At 40.5% G+C, this 25,896-nt stretch overlaps 1 protein-coding gene across 1 annotated transcript in view; it reads left to right on the plus strand.

Annotated features, from left to right (window-relative positions):
- The first annotated feature begins 5,113 nt into the window (after positions 1–5,113).
- The window catches only part of RNASET2 (ribonuclease T2), a 29,250-nt gene continuing 8,467 nt past the window's right edge, over positions 5,114–25,896 (plus strand). The window contains exons 1-7 of the mRNA XM_050894429.1: positions 5,114–5,231; positions 9,716–9,820; positions 13,490–13,556; positions 19,470–19,525; positions 20,456–20,513; positions 21,783–21,853; positions 25,358–25,471. Coding sequence (XP_050750386.1) covers positions 9,732–9,820; positions 13,490–13,556; positions 19,470–19,525; positions 20,456–20,513; positions 21,783–21,853; positions 25,358–25,471 — 455 coding nt within the window. The 5' untranslated portion in view covers positions 5,114–5,231; positions 9,716–9,731. The remainder of the gene's footprint in view (positions 5,232–9,715; positions 9,821–13,489; positions 13,557–19,469; positions 19,526–20,455; positions 20,514–21,782; positions 21,854–25,357; positions 25,472–25,896) is intronic.

Here is a 25,896-nt window from a genome sequence, read left to right on the forward strand (position 1 = left end):
TGCCGTCCGCAGCGCCTGGAAACTGCGGCGGCGAACAGGCAGCGCGGCCGCCGGCACCGCGAGTGGCGGGCGGGAAATTTAAAGCGGGGGGCGGCGTTAACGGCTGAACTGCGCAGCCGTTCGCCTTTGGCGGCGTAGCGACCTGCTCGCTGCCGTAAACTGCCCCTCCCTCCGCTTGGTGCTTCCCGGCACGCTCGAATCCAACGAACGCTAAACCAATCCACCCGCACCCGGCGACTACGGCTGCTCTGTATTCGTGCTCTCTCACCTTAAAGCGGGAGGAGGCGGTACTGAAACGGGTTTAAGGAGCGAACAACCTCCTCTCCCCTCCCCTCTCCGGAGCTGAGCTCCCTCCAGCGGGGAGGAAAACGCAGTCCCCGGCCTCTGAGGGGGGCAACTTCCTCAGGGTGGCGGCGGGGCCCGGGCGAGGTCTCCGCCACTGCACCCGCCTGCACCGCCGCGCACAAGGGCACCCGGCGTCGAAGAGGGCTTCTAGAGTCCTTGTTTTATAATAAGCATGTTACAAGCATAGGGCGGTGTCGTAGGTGTGCGAGGCTCCAACGTTATTGTGCCTTAAAAAAAAGATATAAAGCTTTGTAAGTTGTAATGCTTAATTTGCAGCACTACGTGTCGCTTTCAGGCCTTTTTTTCACGCTGAACTTTCGATGATTTTTCTTGAAGAAAACTCAAATACATGATAAAGAGTTTCAGAAGCTACGAATATTCAAAGCGAGCAAGTATACCGCCTGGGTGGAGTAAGGTTGCTGAAGTTGATTTTCAAAAACATGCAGTAGGTGGCACTGATTCTTCAGTGATGCCCTAAAGACTCAGTCAAGCCTGGGAGGGCAGGTGTCATTCGTACCGCCTGCTTCTATTGAACCCACGGGAGGTACTGCTGGATGTCTGAGCTCGGTTCTGTAGCTGCTCAAAGAATATATCACTGCATTTTGAAGTCCTGAAGTTTGGAAACATTAGCAGTCTTTCACTTCAGTACAAAATTGTGTTAAAGTAAACCTACGACACTGCACTTCTTAAGCAAGACAGTAATAGTTTCTATCTAATTTTTCAAAACCCTATCAGAAACAAGTCATAAATGCAGAAACATAATGTCTGGTATTACAGTTACCATTTTTATTTGTCCACTAAATCTCCAAACTTAATGGAAAGACAAAACCCACTTGACAAAATACTTGATAGAGATTGCAAAGCAAAGGAAAAAAAATCAGTAGACTTAGAAGATAGTTTATAATTTGTAAAATTCATTTCAGCATTTCAGTAACAGTGGCTTCCTGCTCTCAAATACATGTAGAATATTTCGAATTCAGTCTACAGATAACCCTTTTTGGGCTCTGCAAAATACCAGAATGTTACTTAGCTAAATATTCATCACCTAGAGGGCAGCAAAGCATTCAGCTTCCTATCCAGCACACAATGTAGCATCTCAAACTGCCTCATGTTTGAAGGAAATGTGTGCCATTTTGAATGTATGTAATTCCCAACTCTACCTTTATGGAAATCATAGAAGCTCATTGCAAAACATAAACCAAAATTATTTGTACTGTTTGTACAGCAATGTAAATGTGACTAACGTTACCACAGAAAGAAGACAAAGTGTTTTTCATGGGAAACCCAGTATAGCTTTAAAAAAGATTTTGTAAAATTAACACTGCATTATTAAAAAAAAAATATGCTGTGGTGGCATTGCTACAGGCTCTTAACACAATTTAAATCAAATTTAAGCTTTCAAAATCATGCATGGACCAAGTCTATTGAGCTAGAATTAGGACATGGGAATATACATACTTTCCAAAATTTGTGCATCTGCTCAGAGTATTGTAAATGACTTATTAACATACAATTAAGAATAAAGCCTAGCTAGATTTGTTTGTTCTATTTGTGCAATGGGAATAACCAAAGCAAAGCAATGCATTGTGTTAGGGAGACAAAGTTTGAAAGTCTCTATCTTGACTCTTAAATCCCAATCTGAATGTAAACTGCTGGAAGCTGGAAAAATTAATTCTTCTGAAGTGTTTCATATAAAATCTTTAAAGAAGATGAATCATGCCAACCTCATTTTGGGTTGGTTTTCTTTCAGGCAACACATTTCAGCGTATAAACATAAAAAAAATCTAAGATACAACAACATTTGTTCAGAAATATTTGAGGAAAATATTATTTTCATGAAAAATTTAAAAGAAACTTTTCAAATGTTCTGACATTTCCTCAGTTTTCCACCAATTTCTAGTCATAGCATCATGAGTGTTAATAGGGAGCGACCAGGAGAGAAAAGTCAATACTGAAATAAAAGATCATAGTAATTTTAATGAGAAATTCCCAAAATGGGGTCTATTATTTTTCACTACAATGCTTCTCAGATTTAGGAGACCAACCTGTTCTCACAATTAATTATATGGAGTATTAAAAATCCAATTTAACTCTAAGTTGGTGATTGAGGCTCTAGTTCAGGAAAGCACTTCAGTACTTTTTAGTTTTATCCCAATTCAGAAGAGTATTCTAAGCTCGTTGGTATGTGCTCATGTCCTAGGATTCAAGTGTGTGTAAATCTGTGGAGCCACATCCCCATAATGCAGGACATGGATACGGGTCAGGTACTGAGTTTCAAATTGGATGGCCAGCCTGTTCACTGGGGGAATGGCTACAGCAGATCTCGTATCTGAGTGAGGATGTTGCCACACTCCAGGAAAAGTCAAAGGTCCCAACACCTTCCATGGCCTCTATGCAGATATTCATGCATATTAATTTCTTGTCCTTTCATTATGACTCACGTGGTAAATTCTTTCCGCCTTACTCCTAATGAACAGTCTCTTATGTTGTGCATAATTCCATCGAAGTCAGTGGAGGCTACCAGTGGCATAAAGTACAGCTCAAACTGACCGAAGTGCCTAAATCTTTCTTTTAATATAACCAAGTGTCAGAACATAGAAGAAATACTAAATTCCAGGCAGTAATCATTAAATGAAGTCTTGGCACCACTTTACATCTTATAAACCTGGATATTTACATATGCTTGTCAACAATCCCTAATATTCCGAGTTGTATTAAGATGGCCTATCTGCCAACTATTGATGTAAGATGAATGTATTTTTGTTTCACAAATGATTATTTGAGAAAGCAGTTTTATTATGATTAGTTTTATTCTTCAAACAGGTTGCAACAACAGCTGTTCACATTACTGAAGTAATGAACTTCTTAAGAGTGGAATGTTTTCTAATCTTAACATAAAAAGGTTGAAAACACTGAAAGTAGAACTTGGCTTTCTCGTTATTGGTGTCAGCATCTGCATCTGACACAATGTTTGATTTAAAATTATCGGTTTATTAAAAACTTTATTGTTCCTACTACAAAGATAAATATTAAATGGAAAATCTTAAGGAGATAGTTATCCAATGTAGCTCTCCATTGTCTATCTTTCTCATATTCCTCAAAAACATTCTCTTTAATAGTCTCCATCAACATGCATTATTTTGTAATGATATAATGAAATAAAAGTATGGCTTCCGTGTCCTAATAGCTTAAAAGCCTACATTATGTTAGAGTAGCTTTGGATCTCTCTTTAAAACCACCTTAATAGGAAACTTGTCTTTGGGCTTAGTTTTCACGAAGTGCAGAGTGTTAATTTGGCAGCCTCAGAGCGTAAATCCCTATTGCACCTCAAAACAGGACTAACACTGGAGCACAAGACCTTGCAAGCTAGACTGTATCTGCAGTACAGCCCACTCTTTTCATCCCTAGTCTGCAGACAAAGATAAAATCCGAGGCTGAGAGAATAACTGGGTGTTCACGTCTACTGACTCCTCACGGGCAGTGACAAAGATTTCAGTGCCAGATGGAGCGGTGATGCCCTCAGCAGCAGGAGGAGGAGGAGCAGTGCTGAATACAAGGCTTTGGAGAACTTCACTATTTTTAACTCTTCAACAAAATTTCTGAAACTTTTGATACCTCTCAGACTGTCAGAGACAACAGCAGATGGATCACTCGTTCCATCCAGCATGACATTTTCATGTTTCCACGGAAGGTTGGGCGAAGGCATTAGTTTTGCCTCATCCTCCTTCTTACCGTGTAAATGTGTAAACATAACTAAAGAAATCATGCCAGTGAATAATACTGTAACTTTGAACAAAGACCTTATTACACAGACTGTAATTAATCTGTTCAAAACAAATGTTGTTTTGCTTGTGGGTCTGCCCACATTTCTCAAGTGCGTTAAAGGAAGATGGTTGTGACATATCCCCCCTAGTTCAAAACTATACAATAGTAATTAATAATCATGCTTTGTATTCATGATTCATGCATCAGCAGAGAAAGACGGGTTGGAATCTGTTTCATGGTTTACTGTAGCGCTAAGAAAACGTGAACCAAGTCCCACCTGGGATATTTGTGGCTCATCCCTTTGGGTTCCTTCTTCCTCAGAAATTTCCTGTTGTTTCCAAACACGAGTGTTACCATTTCAAACTTCCCTCATTATTTTGGAGAAGTATGCCACAGACGCATGTGTCAGCATTCCTCTGTTCCCCTTACTGGGCTTGCTTTAGTCAACAGTGTGCTATTTGAGTAGGCTACTTAAAAATACGGAGCGTTCTTATTGCACTCCTGAAGACCTCTGTGCTGCACAAATTTTCAGGAGGAAATCCAAATAATTAAAACCTAGAATATGCTAAAGAAGAACCCACCAAAACATTAGGATGAGCAAAACCACGCATATATATGGTTTCCTCCGCGCCCACCCGGCGTTTCTGCCTTGCCCGCGCACACACGGGCCCGCTCACGCTCCCCCGGGTGCCCTGCTCCAGCGGCACCTGGCCGCGGCTGCGGGGAAGCCGAGGAGCGCCATCGACCCCCGAGCCGCTGCGGCAGGGGGTCCGGAGCGGCGGCGAGGCACCGGGCAGGCCGCGGGACACCGCCGGGCAGGCCGCGGGACACCGCCCGGCAGCCGCTGTCGGCGGGAGGCGGGGCCGGCCCCCTGAGGCCTTGCGGAGGGGCCGCGGAGGGCGGGCCTGCCCCGCGGGGCGGTGGGAGGCGGCTGGGCCCCGGCGCGGCTCCGGCGCCTTCCTCCCTCCCTCTCTCCCGCCGGCAGCCTCCTCCGAGGCGGGGGCCTTGCGAGGTCAGCCCTGCTGGGAGCGCGTCCGTGCGTGGTGCTGCGCCCGGCTCTGGAGAGAGGCCCGGGCCGCGGAGGAGCTTCTGCCGGGCAGGGCCGGAGGAGCGGGCGGAAGGTAACGCGGGCCCGGGCAGGGCCAGGCAGTGGCGGGCTGAGGTGAGGTGAGGTCTCGGGTCCGAGGCAGCGGAGGTCAGGTCTGAAAGCCTCGGCTCCGGCGTCCCTGCTGCTCCCTCTTCCCACCTCTTGACCTGCGTGTGGCTGCACTGCGATGGCAGGAGCCGCGCAGGAGGCAGGTAGCGTTCGGCCTGCCCGAGGTATTCCTGGGTGAGCTTTTTTGCCTGTTGCCTCCAGTGAGATTACTGACTTGCACGAAGTTAGGTGGGATTTGCAGGACCGGTAAGGGCTCAAACCATATCAGGTTTTATTTCTTACGCCTTAAATTCCCTGTGAAGCAAATCGAAAGTCAGCCAAAGGAATAGTAGCATTTCCCAGAGTCGGGAAAACTCTGTTTATAGTTCTCCTTTGTACACTTGCCGTCAGCTTTGGTATCCTGTTACTTGCAGGCATCCCGCTTCGGGTTGTCTGCTCTGCTGCATTCTTTACGATTTATAAAAATACCATTGTAATAAAATGCGATGATTGTTTATGTGGAGCAAGCGCTTTATGGTGTCAGGAAGTTAAATCTTACAACACTGTGCTAAAAGGAGAGCAGCGCGTTAGTTTGTGCATGAGGAACGCAAGGTGCCGCCTTGCGCAAGACTTCCCCAGGAAGCCAGTGGAAGGGCCAGGCGCAGCACCGAGCTCCTGCCGGGCTCGCCCTAAAACCTTGCACTGCTGTGCAAGTTCTGCTTTGAATAGTACTTTGTGAGAGAAGTAGTGAGAAAGTTCTGCTAAAAAACTTGCTGTGTCAGTGGACATGAGTATTGCATTTGAAAAATCTTTAAAGCACTTTTTGTAGTTACTTAGGCCAGCATGCGGGCTTGGGATGAATGGTCAGCTGGGAGTGGGTTGTGCAGGTAAAAGTTGCTGGAGCTAAGAGCGTTGTTATAAATTAAATTAATGCTTCTGGTGCACAGTTTTGTAACTTGACTGTCTTAACTTGTTGTGGCAGAGGTAGTGTGCGCTGCTTTGTTTGAGATGGCACCAAAACCTGGGTGTTCATTTTTGTGCTTTTAGATGCCAGGCTAGCTGTCCTAATTCTCATCTCTGGCCGTTGTTGCAGACACTTAGCCGTGTGCGGGCTGTGCTGTTAGCTGTGGGAGTCCTCTCACTAATGCTCAAGTGCTCTTCTGCAGCCTCTTCTCTGTTCTATGTGCTTGAACTAAAGTGTAAACCATGAAATTTTATGTAAATGTGGGGTTTATTAGTCAAGGTAGTTGTTAAAAGCAAAAAAAAGAAGGGAGTAGAAGACTCCCTTATTGCAAACTAATTGCTAGTGTCCAAAAGAAGCATATGCTGTGTCCTCAAGATGGTATATTAGAATTCAAATGATAGTAAATGCGTTAAAGAAAGACTTCATCACTATTTATTACAAGTTCTCCCTAGTCCTTGATAAGCCTGGGCAGGTAGTTTTGATACCAGCATTGAACAATGCTGACATAGCTGAAAGTGACATTGTCCTGACTCGGTTACTAACGCACACACGTGTTGCGCATTCGTATCCAGGTATAGTAAACCTGGATAAGTCAGGTTTACTGAAAATGATGACTGAAAAGAGTCATCCCAAAGCTACTCTTATTCTTTGGAATTTTATCTATAGTGAAAATGCATCAATAGCCTGGTTTCAAATAATGATTTTATGTGTGTGTGCATGTTTCATTTTGAAGTTTTAAGTTTTCTTCATTATGAAGTCTTTTGGAACATCATGACTTTTTTTTATAGCTAACTTTTGTAATACAAAATCTCTGTTTCTACTTATTAGAGTAGAATTGGTGTAAGATTAGTTAATCTCTTCTTTCTTGTATTTGTGGAATTAGTAACCCAGTGTAATTTTTAGTAAACAGAAGCAATTTTTATTAAAATTGGATATGCTTCATACATCTTAGTTGTTAATACAGTTTTAATTTGGATGTGTATTTCCTCAAATTTGCATTATTTGGGTGCTTTTCAGGTGAGATTGACGCATTTTTCACCTCCCACCATCAATGTCACAGACGAATAAAAGGTCAGCTTGAGTAAATCAGTCTGTCATGATAGCTGCAATACTGTCTTCCAAGTTAAAACCTTAGAGAGAGTTTATGTATTGTTTATCAGTGGAAAAAAATGTGATTTGTTGTGTGAAAGTTACAGATTGGAGGCTTTCGGATCCGCTCACTGTCTCTGTTGTCCCTACGTTCTGGTTCCAGGGCGCAGAGCAATATGCAGAATAAATTAGTACATTCCATTGTTCTGATAGCAGCATTTTTTGAAGCTCCACTCTGTTTCTGGTCATTATTGATCAAATTTAAGAGTCCAATGAGAAAGGGAGCTAATTGCCTTTATGCTTTTTTGCAGCTTCGTAACTGGAAAAAAAATGCTTCTTTGTGCCTGCCGTCTTAAGTCTTACCAGTTTGCAAAAGAAATGCTATAATGCTTGCTAGCTTATTTTTCTTCCATAATTTACTTCCTTAAGATGTTTTTTCCACACCCTTGTACAGTGCAGCCTTTTTTGGTGATGATGTGTGACATTATTGTCTTTTAAGTGGTACTTTCTGCTCTCTGAAGAAATGTGCTTTTTATAGGTAGGGCAGAATCTTACATGAAGGCTCATATGTCTCAATGTTTTATCTTGAGTAGATAGTTTATCATGCAGAAAAACGAAGTCTTGCTTGGTTGGTTATCAGTTGAAAATAACAGTGGATGAAATCATAAACAGGTCTGTAAGGCTGAATCTCGCATCATTAATTCCTACTGTTCAAGTGATGAGATTTGAGATCACTTTAAATGCAGAACTCTTGGGGAAATTGGATACCCAGCAGTTAATTACTTATTTGTGATTTTTTTTGTACACTATGTGAATATATCAGTTTCTTTAATACAAGGTGTATGTCTTGCTTTAGCTAGCTTTTGATAAAGATTAGTTCTACATTATCGATTGCTTTTATATACAAGTAGCACACTCCAAATTATTTGAATTTTTTTGTGCTCATCTTGCATGGTGAGTGAAAATCCTTTAGGCCTTTTTTAAGAAACTAGATGAGAAAATTAACAGTTGCCAACTAATATTTATCTAGTAATATCTTCTATTAGGCCAAGCTGTTTACCTTGATAACATATCCATTATGAATTAGAGAGACATTAACATATGAAATAGATGAGTATCTTAAAGGCTGTAGTTTCTTCACGATCTAGCAAAACCTTGTGATAAACCTAGCTGGTTAACTGTTACAGTTGCTGCCCAAACCCCTCACCAGTTTTGAAATCTTGACACGTTTTGCAAGCTGGGAGGCTGCCTCCTTTGTACGTCAGCTCTGCCACGGCATTTGCAGAACTGTGGGGTAGGGCTTCTGCGGGGGGCCTGCAGGCTGGGTCCGGGGACACTCCATAATGGTGGGAAAATGGACTCTTGTTTATAATGAGCTGTGGATCAGAATTACACTGAATGTCCTAAAGTTAGCCTTAATGGCTGAGTCAGCAATGTCTTTACTGGTGTCAAAAGAGGCTTTATTTGAGTGTTATAAGAAAGGATTAATTTTAAAGCCTTCATAGAAAAAAGGATATGACTTGTGTAGTGAGCGATCTTAGAAGGGGCACGTGGGTTACACACAGTGTCTTGTGGTGCTTTTTTAGGGTTCTCAAAATGAGAAAGTTGGAAAGTAGGTTTGGTGAGGCGTTAATAATTGCATGTAAATACATGCATGTACATCTATTTCTGGCATCTAGGAGGTAGCATGTGAAATACTGTGAAATGGCTGGTGGATACAGGAGGCAGCTGGGGTTTTTTGACCTGTGCCAAGTGAAAGTCCTCCTGTTGGTGAAAGTTAAGTTGATTTGTTTTTTTTCTCCCCTGATTTCTAGGGTTCATGAGGTAGTAGGCAGATGGTGCATGGTTTCGTAGAGGCTGTCTCAGGTTTATTACAAGAACAGAAACTAGTCTGGTTTTAGCAGCAATTTTTTTAACATCAGTTTAGTAGTCGACTGGCGTTTAGAGAGAATGTCATCCTTGGACATCATACTTCACTCCCAGTGAGTTTCTAATATCAGCCTTGGTCAATCCAACATGAACATTCAGTGTTAAGTTCAGAGTTTCTTTAATGAATTACTTTGGGCATTTCAGCTGACCACAAGTAGAGTCTTACGTTACGTGAAGTATGGTTGCATAGAAGATTTATGTATCTCTATTTATTGGAAAGAGGCTCTATTGTGACTGTGTGCAAGTAAAGAAAAAAAAGGAAACCGTGGTCTCATCCTTGATGCCATTAGTTTATGAAAATCATCATTCAAGCTGGGGAATCAGGCATGGCCTTGAAAGAGATCCTCGTTTTACCCATGGTTGTAAATCTAGTCTAGAGTTGATACTACTTGCTGTTTCTGAGATAGTTGTGTTTTTCTGCATTTTAAGTCTTGCAATTTAGTGCATTGGATAAGTAACAGATTTCTTCTTTTAACACCTTTTTACAGCTATTTGATTAACAAAATGAATCCTGCAAAGCTGCACTATTGGATTCTGGGTTGGGTTTCTATGGCATTATGTTGTTGGTGTACTTCAGATAAATTCACTCAAAGGTAAGTTATGCTTTAAAAAGAAATCTCTGACAGTTCTTTCTTAAGTGCAAAGCAGAATAGTTCTAATGAGTGTAAATTTTCTTATTTTATTATGTGCTATTTTTGATGTGTTATTCTTCCCTTAGCTGACTGGTAAAATGAGGCATCTACATTAACTGGAGGAGTGGGGGTCATGCCTAAGAAAAGCTTTACATTTGTTAATGTGTCAGCATGAAAAAAGAGGGAAACTTAAATTACATTCATTGCACTTATAAACTTTGCAATCTTGCTTTAAATTAATCATTTAGACTTGTGATGTAGTAATGACAAAAATCAGAAATAATTTTGGGACCTATAACAAAAAACTGGAATCATCCCGATGGCATGAATTGCACCAACTGTTACACTGTATACTTTTTAAATTTTTTCTTTTTCCTTGCTATTTTCTCAGTTCCAATGATTTTAAATTCCTTTTCATACAGCATCCCAACTGGGGCTGTATCAGTGCCACACAGCCTTTTGGTGGTTGTTGCACTTGGCAAAATCTGAGCTTGAATACCAATGGGCCATGGGGGAACCCACGCCCCACATCACACCCTTCTGTGGTAAAAGCTCAAATTCCTATTGCATTATATTAGAAAATAAACTTCTCTCCTTCCTTTCAATGTTTTGGCAAGAGAATGGTTAAGGGTGCTCAGTTCAGTGCTGAACTTCATATAATGGCTACATTGCAGCTGGTTGGTAGCTTAGACACCATGCTGAGGTTTCTTAAGTCCCCAGGACTTGGGCTATAGCTTGGCCATCTTGGTGGCAGAAGCAGCTCTAGAGGCACAGCACTGAACTGCACAGAGCAGGATAACTTGGGTCAAAAATGGGGGAGATCCCTGAAGCTGGACAGGTATTGAAAATGGCTTTCCTTGGATGCCAGTTCTGAGCTTAAGTTTCTAAAAGTTGCTCTATTTAATAACCAAAATTTTCTGTCCTATCCTTAGCCAAAAAGTCTGTTCTAGGAGAACTTGTTTTAGCATGATTGTCATTGCAGAAGTTCATCTGCTATTTCAAATACAGATGAAAGATGCTGTTTTTCTAAGCAAGGCATTTTTAAAGCAAGGAAACTAACTGCTCTACAATATTGGGGAATTCTTCTATTCAGTTTTCCACAGCAGCAGTAAAGACCAGTTAGAAGTGTTAATAGTTTTCATTGTGGATATGCTTGATTTGTTCCAGAGCTATTCTGCTAAATTACTTAAAAACCACAGATACATGTGAATGCTTAAGAGAAAATGTGGCCATTGCATATTAGCAAAACTAGAAGAAAAAATTGAGAAGTGGTGTAACATGGGAGCATCCCTACTTCCTCAGGTTAAGAAGAATTAGCTTTCTCATATATTTTTTATATAACCTCTGGCAAGCACTAATGAAGGACATGTGGCTATTAGCTTCCAGAGAATAACAATTTGTTTTGACAGTACTGCACATAGTGCTGTCAGTTTGAACAATTTACAGTTCTGTTTTTGTTGATTTGGTTTTCCCACTTGCTGTTCTATTTAATCACTTAGTGTGGTTGAATATATCTGCTGTAGTGTCCGAAGCAACAGGTTTTTTTCTCTACTTCTAGTTTATCCAGAATAGGTCTGCTCCAAACTGTTGGAAGATGCCTCTGTAGAAGTGGCAAAGACATGATACAGGCTTCCAACGCTTTTTGAAAAAAATTTTTAAGCCTTTTTTTTTTTACCCCCCTCTGCATAGGAGTAAGACAGTAGTGATGCCTCTGTCAGTTACAGATCTCTTTATTCTAAGAGGCTTTGAAATCCAAGTGCTTTTGGGAAATATGGGATATTGCTTCTTTAGTTCTTCCTTAGGTAACCTTAAGAATGTGTCACAGTTTGATTATTTATTAAATGTTTAAAAATTACTTAATTTGTAGTAAGCATTTTAAAAATGTATTGTTTTAATTAAATGTCTGTAAAATGATAAAGTCAGCATTTTTGAGATTTATGGTTGTGGTGGGTTGACCCTGGCTGGATGCCAGGTGCCCATCAAAACCGCTCTATCACTCCCCTCCTCAGCTGGACAGGGGAGAGAAAATATAGCAAAAGGCTCATGGGTTGAGATAAGGACAGGGAGATCACTCACCAATTACCATCACAGGCAAAACAGACTTGACTTGGGAGGGGGGAAATTATTACTAGTCAAATCAGAGTAGGATAATGAGAAATAAAACCAAATCTTAAAAACACCTTCCCTCCACCCTTCTCTTCTTCCCGGGCTTAACTTTACTCCCGATTTTCTCTACCTCCTCCCCCCGAGTGGCGGCAGGGGGACGGGAATGGGGGTTGTGGTCAGTTCATCATGCGTTGTTTCTGCCGCTCCTTCCTCCTCAGGGGGAGGACTCCTCACACTCTTCCCCTGCTCCAGCGTGGGGTCCCTCCCACAGGAGACAGTCCTTAAGAAACTTATCCAGTGTGAGTCCTTCCCACAGGCTGCAGTTCTTCACAAACTGCTCCAGCATGGGTCCCTTCCACAGGGTGCAGTCCTTCAGGAACAGACTGCTCCAGCGTGGGTCCCCCATGGGGTCCACAGGTCCTGCCAGGAACCTGCTCCAGCGCGGGCTTCCCATGGGGTCACAGCGTCCTTCAGGCATCCACCTGCTCCGGCGTGGGGTCCTCCATGGGCTGCAGGTGGATATCTGCTCCACCGTAGACCTCCATGGGCTGCAGGGGGACAGCCTGCGTCACCATGGTCTTCCCCATGGGCTGCAGGGGAATCTCTGCTCTGGCACCTGGAGCACCTCCTCCCCCCCTCCTTCTCCACTGACCTTGGTGTCTGCAGAGTTGTTCCTCTCACATATTCTCACTCCTCTCTCTGGCTGCAATTGCTACTCCCATAACTTCTTTTCCCTTTCTTAAAGATGTTATCCCAGAGGCACTACCACTGTTGCTGATGGGCTCAGCCTTGGCCAGCGGCGGGTCCATCTTGGAGCTGGCTGGCACTGGCTTTGTCGGACATAGGGGAAGCTTCTAGCAGCTTCTCACAGAAGCCACCCCTGTAGCCCCCCCTCTACCAAAACCTTGCCATGCAAACCCAATACAACGGTTTTTACTTTACTTTTTATTCTGAATTGGTTCGGGGTTTTTTTGATCTAAAAGGTTGGAGAGACTTGCAAGATCAAATTGCATCTCCTGCAGCATCAACTACATTGCTTGTGGTTGTTTGTAGTCTTTCTTTTTCAGAAGAGTAGTTACAGTTCCAAGAATGTTGTGTACTTTCTTTTCAGCTAATATACCCATGAAGAAAAATTAGAAGATTTTTAACATCCTAAACAAAGATATCTTTTTTTATTATTATTATTGTTGTAAAAGCTTGCCAGTAAACACTCTCCTAAATATAAAACAGAACAACATGTTTCTTCCATATTTAAGAAATGGAAAGCATATGGAGATAGAATGCCAGGAGTTGAATTTGTTTAACAATAGGGGGGGATTAGCAGGTTTCTAAATATGTTATTTCTATGTGATTTGTTAGTTTGGTCCTGCTGTGTTTGGAGTTCTCAAATATTGCAACAGAAGCTATAAACAACAACCAGCTCTGAAATCAATGCGTTATACTAGTAAGCATTGTGCTGCTGGCTGAAGGTGTTGCTCTTTTTAAAATGCTTGAGGGAAAACAGATTTGTCTGTCTTTCTCCAGTGACAGCCACCCTCATACCTGGAAGAAGCTGTATCTTGCTCATCATTGGCCAGTGACTGTATGTAAGGTGAGATTTTTTTGTTTTGTTCTCTTTTACCCTGACAAAGGTAGCCTTGGAAAATAAATGTTTGAAAACAGAATGAATAAAGCCTGTCAAGCATTTATCTTGCTTATGCCCTTATGTCTTTATAAAGGCTTTCACTGACCTTGGTGCAATTTTTGCTACTTCCCCTGCACTCCAGAGTGGCAGTAAACAAGACAGGATTGTGATGTGTTACAGATATAATAGTCAATGTAGGACATACTGTATGCTAAGTCTTAATTGCTTGTTATATATTTGGTGATGTCTTGTTAGTTGTAAACTTAATCCTAGACTTTCACCAGACTCTGTAAGGAGACTTGCCTGCCTTGTCTGATTGAAGACAGCAGTTTAGTACTTGAACTGTCTGCTGCACAACAAGTGTTAGCTTTGTAATGTAGGCTCCAGTGTTTTAATGATAAGTCATCAAATATGGATTCAGTCAGGAAATAGAGAGATATAAAGCTGTTATGGCAGGTGTCTCTGAGCATTGCTGTTTTTGAGGGGTGGAAACCAAAAATGAACCCAACCTTCCAACATATGTCTGTCAAAAGCACAGCTAAGAGGTATACTATTTATGTCCCTTATTAAATATCTACTACTATCTGATAAGTAGAACATTTTTCCTGTGCTGGAAATACTTGAAGGCCTCTTCTCATACAGCTGAGTTAAAAATATGCTATACTTCAAAATGGAAGATGTGATCAGATTTACTGACACAAGGATGAAGAACCCTGTGGATATTAGAGAAGCTTCAGTTTTGGACAGATGTCTCTGGAGCCAAAAAGGTCCTGATTTTGGGAGACTTAGGTTTATTTATTACAATATTAGAGTCTTATTTTTTGTGCTTTAGGTACTTTTTTTATTTCTCATTCCTATTTCTGGAAATATGTACAGAAGCAGTAGCAGCAAAAGACACATACTGCCTAAATTTCTGAGGAAAAGTAGATGTACTTAAAGCACATTAGTTAAATGTGGAGGGGAAGTATCAAAAACAAAACTCAGATGTGCATGACTGACTGAGACCAAGGAGTGGCCACTGTTCTGGTTTTTGTTTGTTTGCTTGCCTGTTTTTGAGGGGGAATAAGGGCAAATTTGATGCAATTTGTGATTGCATCCAACTGATTTTCTGGTGAGTAAACATCACTGTTACTGACTTCAAGCAGAGATGTTGGTGTTCAGGAATTTGTAGTGCCTGGCACGAGTGGGCGTTCAGAGTCAGTAGCAGTGCAAACCCTTGCTTACATGAATGAGATGCAAACAATTAAAAAACCAAACCAAAAAAACCCACAAACCAACCAACCAAAAAAACCCTACCAACCAGTTTTCCCACTGTATATTCATGCTAGGTACTACTCTTAATTCCAGGGTAGCGCTATTGGTAAATTGACAAATAACCTTTATAACCTTCCAGTGAAATTGTAATGAGTAATTGAAGATATTAAGCATCCGAAACTGTAGGCTTTCTTACACTTTGTTGATCCTTATGATCTTCTGTAGTAAGAGGTGGACAGAAGCATTCCAAAGGAGTAAAGAAAAAGTGAAATTAAAATCATATTAAGTGACTTTTTGCCCAGTTTCACATCACTGAGTCATATGAAGAAACAGAATCTCAACTGTACTCCCGTAACAGCTTTATTTTTGCTAATGTTAACATAAGAGGAGTTCCCAAATTCAGCTGTCACCTTTTTTTTAAGTACATAGATTCTTCTGCATGTTCAGTGTATTTATATATGATTGCTATGTTATTTCAGGGAGGAAGTATTTTTAATGTCACTCATCAGTTTAAAACTGTTGACATGTTGAAAGGAAAAATAGCTGGGTGAAGGAAACTGCAAAACTCATTATATCATTTATGTAAAAAACGTTTGGGACATTACTTTGTGCAAGTACTTATTAGTTCATGCTTCCTATATAAAGGAGTCTGATTGTAGACTACTTTGCTGCATACTGTGTTCTTGATAGGTGTGTGGATGAGCTACATCTTAATTCCTATGTGTTTGCATATCTGTGTTCAAAAAGTTTTTCAGGCTTTTGAAGGCTTGAAAGGCCTTTTTTAAAATTTAGTGGGCACAGTTCAGCATGCCAGAAGTTTGAGAATACACATCTCCCAGCCCTTCCTGTGCTTTAAATTGTATGTGTTCAGCTGGTGCTTTTTAATACTGAGTGTGATCAGCACAATTAAACTGGAAAGTAAGTGTTTTGTGATCATATCTTCTAAACTAACCTATTAAAATAAAATAATGAGTATCATGAAAGCAATAATAACCCTAGGACTTAACTACTGACTGCTGCAGTGAAAGGGTGAAGGAAGAAGAGAGATGTTCTTCCTCATCATGTGATTAGAAATTTCAGTACCATCTAATTGACCTGAAGTGACTATGTCTTCTACAAAGATATCCAAGCTAAATTCACAGACCTCAAGTGATTATGAATTTGATGTTCCCTTAATAAATTGTCCCTGTGGTGCAATTTATTGAACTTCATGTGGCTAATTCATGTCACATGTAAACTTTCTGGTCACAAATTAATGTGAATCCTGTTAGGTGGAAATGGGAGCAACTCAAGGGCAAGAAGAGGGACTTTCCCCCTCCTTTTTTATGGAGTTGTGAAGATCTTGAATTCAAGAGCTTAAAAAGAGAGATATTATTGCAGCTTTTGCATCTTGGAGATTGCAAAAGAAGAAGATCTTCTGTGGGTGTTTCCTTGTGAAATGGGGAAAATCCGGTGCAAGTTTGTAGGCTATTCAGTTCCTCCTCTGTTGAGAATGGGAAGGATGATAAAGAAATGGGTGCTAAACCCTGCTGTCATTTGCCTTTTACTGCACATATGTGCTGATCAAATGAAAGACTCAAAGAAAGGACAACAGAATAGGCTGGTGAACAGAACAGCCTGAATTCAAGTTTGCATGTAGTGTTAAGCAGCAGAGCAAATTAATTTTTTTTTCATATGAGATAAAAGGTTTTCCTAATTTCAGGCTTTGGCAATAATGTTATAGCAAAGGCTTGAAGAATAGAAACACTATTTTTTTTCTTTTTTTTTTTTTTTCCCCTGTGAAAATAGAAGTAGTCACATAATATAGAAAGAATTAAAGTGACTAAGTTGAGGGCAATACACTATTGTGATCTAGCGTTAGATCAAAAAGTTCCTTAGATAAAGGGATACCTTTATTTCTTTGTTGGTGTATTAAGCCAGGTGTGTCAAAGTGAGTCCAGCTCTTGACATATGCTATTTTGGAACAAAAGAAAGTTTTTTCCTGAATGCCCATTTAACTCATAAGGTAACTCTTAATCTATGCCTCCAACTTCTCTGTGAATAAGATCTGGTTTAGATGTTTCTGTGGGTCTTTATCTTCTGTAAGGATAGACACATGAAAGGTTTTAGCTTATCAGCTCGTGCTAGAGAGGTGTTCAAAAAGAAGTAAATTTGTTTTATTTCCCTCCTCCCAAGTTTTTTCAGCAACCTTATAAATTTGGTTCATTCATTGATTGGTTTTACCCCAGGGGGTGGGAGGAAGGGGAATAATTACACACTATTTGGAGGAGAGAAATTGAAGAGATGAACCCTCTCCACAGTTTCAAAAGCAAGGATTTTTCATAGCAGTTGTGATGTTTCATTACAAAATAACACTTCAAATTGATCTTAATTAAACAGATGGCCTACTTAAACAGGGTGGTTGAAAGGGAGAGCAGAATTAAATATTTCCCTTCCCAGAAGCTGACTTTTTATTTAAACTTGGGGTATCTGTACATGATCCAGTAGCACTACCTTCTCCGATGGACAAGCTGCCATATCAAGGGATTTGTAACTTGGGCAGCTCTACAGGTAATGCTTCCATGACAGTTTGATGGTGTTTCACTTTTCAGCATTTCAGAGGAGAAAGGAGCTTCCCATGCTTCTGGCAGCTGCTGTTTGTCCGATGTCTTGCTGTTACAAATAGACTCATCTCTCTGCTGCAGCATTCCCCCTCAGCATGGTGGGTGCTGTAAAGGCTCACTGGCACTTTTCTCAGTGTTATAGATGATGTATGGTTAATTTGGATTGGTTTGATTATCAGATTGCTTTAAAATAGGAGAAAACAATGTTCCTTTTTCAAATTAATCTAGATATAGAAAGCTTTCTGGGGTCCAATGCCTACTTGAAAATACACATTTGTAACTGTTTCAAGTCAGTGGTTGCCTGAGGTTGAATTAATGCTTCAGCAATCAGTATATGATAAACAGGAAGGCTGACAAGAAGTGTTTTTGCAGAAGCAGCAGGTGTACCCAGCTTCTCAGACTCAGTTTTGCTCATTTTATGATATTGATTTAAAATGAACATTGGAAAAATACTATGGCCAGAATTAAAAGGGAGGATGAATGAAGCTGGCCAAAGCATGCAAAGTGTGAACTAATGCGTTGTAGGTTGCATTGACCTCACAGTTCTGCCAGCACACAGTGTAACACCAAGAGCCTGATGAAATGTGTAGAAGAAACTGCTAATAAGGTTAGTGCCATGATAGGGGAGAACTGATTCCAAATTTAAAATATGCTGAGCTTTCCTCTAGCATGTCTGAGAACTGCAGTTAAAGATTGGAGAAGGAGCACAATTGCACTGTTCTTGTTACCACCCTTGGTTGAGCAGCTGGTTAGCTGTCAGGTAGTTTTTCAGGGGATGATGCATTAGCTGCTGGCTATTAATTTGCTGTATTTTGGACTAGAAAGCTGAACTCTTTCAGCTCCACAAAGCTTGTGTCGTGACAGGAGCAATGTTGTTTAGGTGTTTGCAGTGTGTGTTTGTTGAAAATATTCCTTTCAGGAAAAAAGCTGTTGCTGGGTTTAATTGCTTCTATTATTGGTGGCAAGACAGGAGAGAAGGGAAATGGGCACAGAACAAGAAAGTCTTGCAGAGCTTGCAGTTTTGCTGCCACTGGCCTGTGGCATGTGGAAGGCAATTAGTGAGATTACAGGCCTCTCTCTACTCTTGTCTACACTCTGCTCTTGCTCTGGCATCACATAAAAGGCATTGTGACATAATTAAGACAGGATGCAGAGCCGAAAAGGAAAGCTATTATTATGGGGAAAGAAGGTCTGAAGAGGCTGTTATTTAATGGCAAAAAGTGTTTACTAAAAAGAGCCATAGTTACTAAGCGGAATAATCAGGGAAAATACAGTAATAGTATTCTGTGATAGGTGAACATGGATTTTTTTGGTTTTATTCAGGAATATGTACTCTGCTTTAAACTGTAATTAATATGTAGACTATTTCTCCTGCATTATCAAAAGTTTTGACTGTGGGCTTTTTTTTGTAGGAATGTATATAGTCTTTCCTCTTCTCTCCATTCCCTTGTCCCTCAAGTCAAAATATTTTAAAAATATATTCTAACCATTTTACTTGGAATAAGCAACCTATTTCATCTCTTCTTTGTATTTTTCCCTTTTAATACAACAACTAACTCCTGGATGCTTAAAGATGGTTGTGTGCTTGTCTGATATTATAGTTTATTTTGATGTTTATTTTAATGGCTCTGCACTCTTTGAAAAGCTCTGATAATGAGAAAAATAGAGCTGCCACCTGGAATATGATAAATGCAGATTTAGCTCCATTCATTTAGCATGGATCAGGCTACTTTCTATTACCTCAGGACCTGTCCTTTGTCTTCTTTTTATGCTTCCTGTTCAAGATGCCCCCTGATATTCACTTGATCTGCTTCAAAATTTTAATGCCAGTTGGTCTCTGCTAAGTGGCACAATCCGTGACAGCTTCAAGTAACTGGAGTTCACCAGTTCCTGATTTGGGCAAGCAAAAGTTCTCATGTCTCACTAGAGCCTTGGACCACCAGTGAATGAGCTTTTATTTTTTCCTCTAAACCATTATCCCTGGACACATATAACAAATGTTCTGTATTTTTGTTTTCCACAGATGACTGCTAATGATTGTCAAGACCCTCCAGAGTACTGGACAATCCATGGACTGTGGTATGATCATAGAGTGTTTTTGTTTCAACCTGGAAAGGAAAACCAAGTTTTGTACCAGGATGTTTAGTGCTTTTTTTTGAGGGCTTAATCTATCTGGTTTTATGATTCCTTGAAACAAAAGCCTTCATTTTGTTGAAAATCAAAACCCTGTGGTTTGATATAAAACTGAAATACACTTCTATATCTCATGACTCGCTGAGCTCCTGAAATCCTCTTGCCACATGAGCATTTTATTTATACAGTTCCTTATAAGGTCAGTAATATTGTCAAACAGAAAGGGAAGTATAGTTTCCCCTCTTTTTTTTTTTTTTTTTCCTCCCTGAGTACACAGAATTTGTTAATGTCTCATGACTGCTTGTGGCTTTAAGTATCTTAACTCAGCACAAATATTGCAAAAGTACAGGAAAAAACAATTTGCTTCAAAGGAATCAACTCACTGGAATTGGTGCCAGTGGCAGCACTTCAAAGGTTTTCCTGACAAATACAGGGAAAAATTCAGTACAGGAGTTTAAGCTATGCGTCCTGGAAAGGTGAACAGCATTATGTCTAGATTTCCAGTGAGTGTCTTGGTGGTACTTGCAGAATCATCACTTGGTGCAGTGGTTGAGGAGGTCAATGTCATTAGTGACATCATGTGCAAGACCCTTCCATATCACTTATTCCCCCTGTATGTTTTCTACACAGAGTGAGAGGGACTGGAGGGCCTAATGAGGAGCCTCTGCATGTGAAATGTTTTGGCCATAATTAATGTCTTGGATTTTTACTTCTAAAACACTGGAGATGCTGATGGGTTACTTGCATTTTTAAATAGAATCTCTAGCTACAAGCTTGCATATTTAAAATTCAGGCTGATGATATAGAATAGAACGCTGTTAGTTATCATTAGTGAGTTAGGAGACATCTTTTTTCACTTTTATTTTGCTTCCCTAGGCCTGACAAAACTGAAGAGTGTAATAGGACGTGGCATTTCAATGTCACCGAGATTAAGGTATTTATTTAAAACAAAAACAGTTGTACCAAGCAGAGCGCAATTACTTTTGCACATCCTATATGCAAAATCTGTAGCTTATAGTGTATCACTCTTAATGTTTGCTGAGAAGTATGTTCCTTTAAGGACTCCACAAATTCATTAGGTGCTTCTGGTACTGCTTGAAGTTGCAGTGCTTGTGATCATTAGCAGCTGTTCCTACTTCATTTTGTAGACATGTGGTTTGACTTGTTCAGCCACATCCTCTTCAAAAAAATCTAGAGAATATAGGTGGTGAATCTGCAGTGGCAAAAAGTACCTGTGAAAAAGAGGTTAGTCAGTCCATGTTCTCTCTTCCATTTTCTACTGCAAAGCCAGAACACAGAAAATGAGAGTTCAGAGTACATTTTTCTGTGTGTTTTCTCCCAGGGCATTCGTCCTCTTTTATTCTTTTTTTTTTTTTTTTTTTTTTTTTTAATTAAAAGAATTTCCGTATTTCATTCAAATGTGTTGTAAACAGGGATAGGAGGCTTGAGCTGACAAACGTGAAAAGCTGCATGATTGAACAACTTCTGCAGAGCCACGAAGATGATCAGGGGGCTGGAGCACCTCTCCTGTGAATACAGGCTGAAAGAATTGGGGTTGTTCAGCCTGGAGAAGAGAAGGCTCTGGGGAGACCTTATAGCAGCCTTCCAGTACCTAAAGGGGGCCTACAAGAAAGGTGGAGAGGGACTTTTTACAAGGGCCTGTAGTGGTAGGACAAGGGGTAATGGCTTTAAACTGAAAGAGGGTAGATGTAGATTAGGTATAAGGAAGAAATTCTTCGCTGTGAGGGTGGTGAGGCACTGGAACAGGTTGCCCAGAAAGGTTGTGGATGCCCCCTCCTTGGAAGTGTTCAAGGCCAGGTTGGATGGGGCTTTGAGCAACCTGGTCTAGTGGAAGGTGACTCTGCCCATGGCAGGGAGGTTGAAACTAGATGATCTTGAAGGTCTCTTCCAACCCAAACCATTCTGTGATTCTATGACAGTTGAAGGAAGATCGATCTTTGAGGCAGTGTGTCGGTATTAGTACATTCAGATATTTAGATAATTGTACCTACCTGTTACCTTCAACAACAGTATTTTCAGAATATTGGGGAAAAAGACCTTTTCTTTTTCTACAAGTAAATGTTTCAGTTGGGGATGTTGAAAGATGAAGCTTCAGTTCTAGAAAATGTATCAATGTATGCAGATGGTGTAAGAAATAGCTTTTCAACACTGTAGGTGCATTTATTAATTGTGATATTTCTAGGATCTTATGGCAGACATGAGACGTTATTGGCCTGATGTGCTTCATTCGTCTCTGAATCGCACCCAGTTCTGGTGAGTACAAAAAACCCTAAAAAGTATTTTGGATATTATTTTATAAAAAAATCTAAGTTAGTAATTCTTCAGGTGAGATGTTGTGCATGAGAAGCAGTGTCCAGGAGGCCACTGAAAGCAGTGTGTCTTGTCAGTCTCATTTACAAAATAAATCTGTTTTCTTGCTAGATCACCTGCAAAATGCAGCTGTTGAAGAGAGGGCTATGGCAGAAGTTTTGGAGAAATGAAACTTAGCGGAGAGAGAGAATGCATTTCCTCCCTTTGCCCCCAGGGAGAAGAAGCAGCTGCTGTTGACACATTAAATCTGAATAGCAGTAGCACTCCTGGGATGTCACAGCTAGCTGCAAGAGCAGCTTCCAGGCCTCTCTTCCTAGCTAGCTTCACTGTGTTGCTGGCCTTGAGAGACCTTTCCTTTTGGGCTTTCTCACAGAGGAGGAAATGGGAAAATAGGATGCATTGGATCATACTAGCCGCTTCTCTACAGAATTCTCTCTTTTTACTTTCCTAGCAGCCTAAAATCAGATCTGGGAATTTATTTAGAGATCAGCCTACTTGGCTCATGGGAAGGGAGAAAGAGATTTTGGTCTCCCCTGACAACAATACTGTTTTCCTTCTTCTCCATGTTTCTCTTTGCTTCTGAATAATCAGACACTTGGACGAAAGAGCACTATGGGTGGTATTTTAGTTTGCACAGGCTTCAGTTTGAGTGCATTATTTTAAACTAAAATCAGTCGCCATTCAAGTGAATTTGCTGAGCCATGAGCTGCATCAGCTAAGGTATGGATATGCAATTTGTTCTTCCAGACGTACAGTGAAAGCAGTAACATCAGATAAGAAGCAGAGTACATAGCTAGAGGCAGTAGCATTTAAAGCCATCTCAACTATAAGTGCCCATAAGTTTTTCCTTTGGATTGGATGACTGTTTCCTCCCTGTGTCACTAGGGTGTTGTGGTTTAAGCCCAGCTGGCAACTAAGCACCACACGGCTGCTCACTCACTCCTCCCCCTCTCCCCCCAGTGGGATGGGGAGGAGAATCAGAAGAAAAAAGGTAAAGCCTCATGGGTTGAGATAAGGACAGTTTAATAGGACAACACAAGGCGAGAAGAAGTAATAATAACAATACTACTAATAAAAGAATGTATAAAGCAAGTGATGCACAATGCAATTGCTCACCACCCGGAACCCGATGCTCAGCCCGTTCCCGAGGCAGGATCCCTCCCTCCCCTACCCTCCCCGGCCAGCTCCCCCAGTTATATACTGAGCATGACATCATATGGTATGGAATATTCCCTTGGCTAGTTCTGGTCAACTGTCCTGGCTGTGGCCCCTCCCAGCTTCTTGTGAAAACTAACTCTATCCCAGCTGAACCCAGGACACTAGGGAAAAGCTTTGAAGGGAATGTGCATCTCTTCTAGTCTTGTCCTTGCTCTACAGAATAAACTTGTGCTCAGAGTCTTAAACTGGTTCCACAAGTGTCTTATAGCAACCTAAACTTGTAACTGTCAAAAGTGGTGGTCTCACTTTTTCCTCCCTCCACTCCTCTATTCTTGCACTGTGCCAGGGAGAGCATGACTGCTTCTTTCTGTGTTAGCACAAGTTTATGCCACCTTAAAATGCTCCTGGAATTAGAATAAGAAAAATGTGTTGTAAATCTAGCACCTCCCGTGTCCTGATCACCTACCTGTTCATAAAAACAGGTGCACATCAGTCCTTATTTACTAACAGAGATATTTTGGTAGGCAGCAGGTATGAACAGATACAATCAAAACCTTTTCCCTTTTAGTTGAAGGCTAACAAATAGCATTTATTTCTAATTATATTTCCAGGTATTGAAAATAGCTTCTAGCAGCTTCTCACAGGAGCCACCCCTGTAGCCCCTCCCCTGCCACACAAACCCAACACAGTGTTTACCTTCCTTAAGAAAAATCTGAAGTTTTTAATATGAATGGACAATTCAAAGGCAGGCTTTCAAGTGAATAATATTTGTCCTTGTGCTTCTCTGCTTTTCCATGAGGTTCTTAAGGTCAGGGAATGCTGTGGTAGTGGCAGGAATTTGTGATTAGATAACTTTTTGAGTACATCTGCTGAATTGATACCTACTTAATACAAGTGTCTCGTGAAAATTTGAAAAGACAGAAGAGGAAAAAAAAAAAAGACACCACCACCCAAATCTGCAGGTGGTCTTATTAAAGATTATACTGTTTAGTCTTTCAATAGACTTTAGAATTGATAGAAATATATTTTGAGCTTTGCCCCATTTTTTGTCCTATTTGAGTTTGTCTGCCATAGAATTGCAAGAATTGCTTTCTTTTGCACTCTGTTCTGTCATATTAGAAGACTTGATGGTGGAATAGAAGCAAGATTTGAGAGCAGGCCTATGAAAATACTGCCAGAGACCAAAGTAAAAGTTGAGGCAACAGTCTTGTCTTAGCAGCTTGTGTAGTTTCACTGTTCCACCCAAAATAAGGGTTAGTCTCTTCAGTTCTGAAAAAATTTTAGTACTTTGAAAGTATATTTAACATAAAAGACTCCACTAAAACTTATACAAAGTTTAGAAATACTCATTTTCTAGGCAAGTTCTTACCATTCTGACCTCCAAACATCTCTTTGTAATACACTGAGAGACCTTTGTATCATAAGAGCATGATACATACTTACTTCATAAATTCCTTCATTTAATTATTTCAAAAACCAGCTGAATCAAAGGAGACAGCTAAAAAAACCAAACACCCGAACTGTTTGGGCTAACTTAATCTAAAGAAACATCTGAACAGTGCTTTTAGCTTGATCGAATTTTGGCACACTCTTTTGACACAAAGTTCTCTTAGTCAGCTTTCGAATGAAGTAATGGTTTATTCCGCATTGGTATCTATCTTTTCTCCTCACCTTGCAATATCCAATCTTAAAAAGATAGCTGATGGCGGGGGGAGAAGAGTGTTATCCCTTTGGTGGCATAACAGGTGAAGGGCTGAAGTATAAATTACTTTTGCACAAATTCATATACATAATTTATAGGAAAACAGAATACCGATTCTGAATATCCCAGGTCCATAATAATATCCAAACCATTAGGCCATCCTCTCCTTTATCTTCTACAGCTCTTACATTAATTTGGAAAGTCTCTCTCCTGCAGCTGCCAATGTTAAGGCCAAATCATTTATGTATTTTTAATACAACTTACTATCTGAAAGAATTTTTTCTTAGTCTGATGTTACAAACCATAATGAGGGACTTCTTGGGCTTCTTCCTTATGCTCCTGATAGGTCCAAAATCTCTTGGTAAATGATTCTACTAAAAAAATACATAGATGTTGCTGTAATTGAAGTGGTGGGAGTGATCTTTCTTGGCTTTGCTTTTCACACGTGCAGTATTTTTTGAGTGCAGTGTCCTACTCCACACATGTAGCCTTTCAGATACTTGATTTAAGTAAATTGGCTAGCTTGTGAAGCATATATATCTGCAAATAATGTTTTCTAAAACTTAAGTTTTGCTTTCCTCCTATAGGAAACATGAGTGGGAGAAACATGGCACTTGTGCAGCCACACTTCAGGTCCTTAATTCTCAGAAGAAATACTTTGGTAAAGCCTTAGAACTCTACCAGCACGTTGATCTTAACAGGTACATAAATGAACTCAGTGGTCTGCCTCTTATTTCAAACAATTTCTAAAAGTTTCAAATCTAGCCTGAAAAAAAAGTCTAAAAATCTGATGGCAGAGGGGAAATGAGTATTAGCATAAATTAATTTTAGTATTGGAGTTCAGAAGAAGGGTTGTCTACTCCAGGAAGCGTGTCTCTCGTCACTTCAGAGCCTGGTAAGCCAGCAGTGTTCTTCACAGCATCATTTTAGACAATGTGAGCCAGTGAATTATGAGAAGCTGTATTAGCTATATCTTGCTACTAAGAGCTACGGTACCTGTAAACTTCTAAATCAAGTGACAAAAACCCCCAAACTTCTGAGTCATACTGAGGCCTTGTTTTTAGAAAAGACAGTGCTCTGCTCAGAGGAAAGGACAAGCTGCAGGCAAAATCATGCAGAACAACCT

The sequence above is a fragment of the Gymnogyps californianus genome, chromosome 3 (genome assembly GCF_018139145.2).
Source record: "Gymnogyps californianus isolate 813 chromosome 3, ASM1813914v2, whole genome shotgun sequence".
Classification (NCBI taxonomy): domain Eukaryota; kingdom Metazoa; phylum Chordata; class Aves; order Accipitriformes; family Cathartidae; genus Gymnogyps; species Gymnogyps californianus.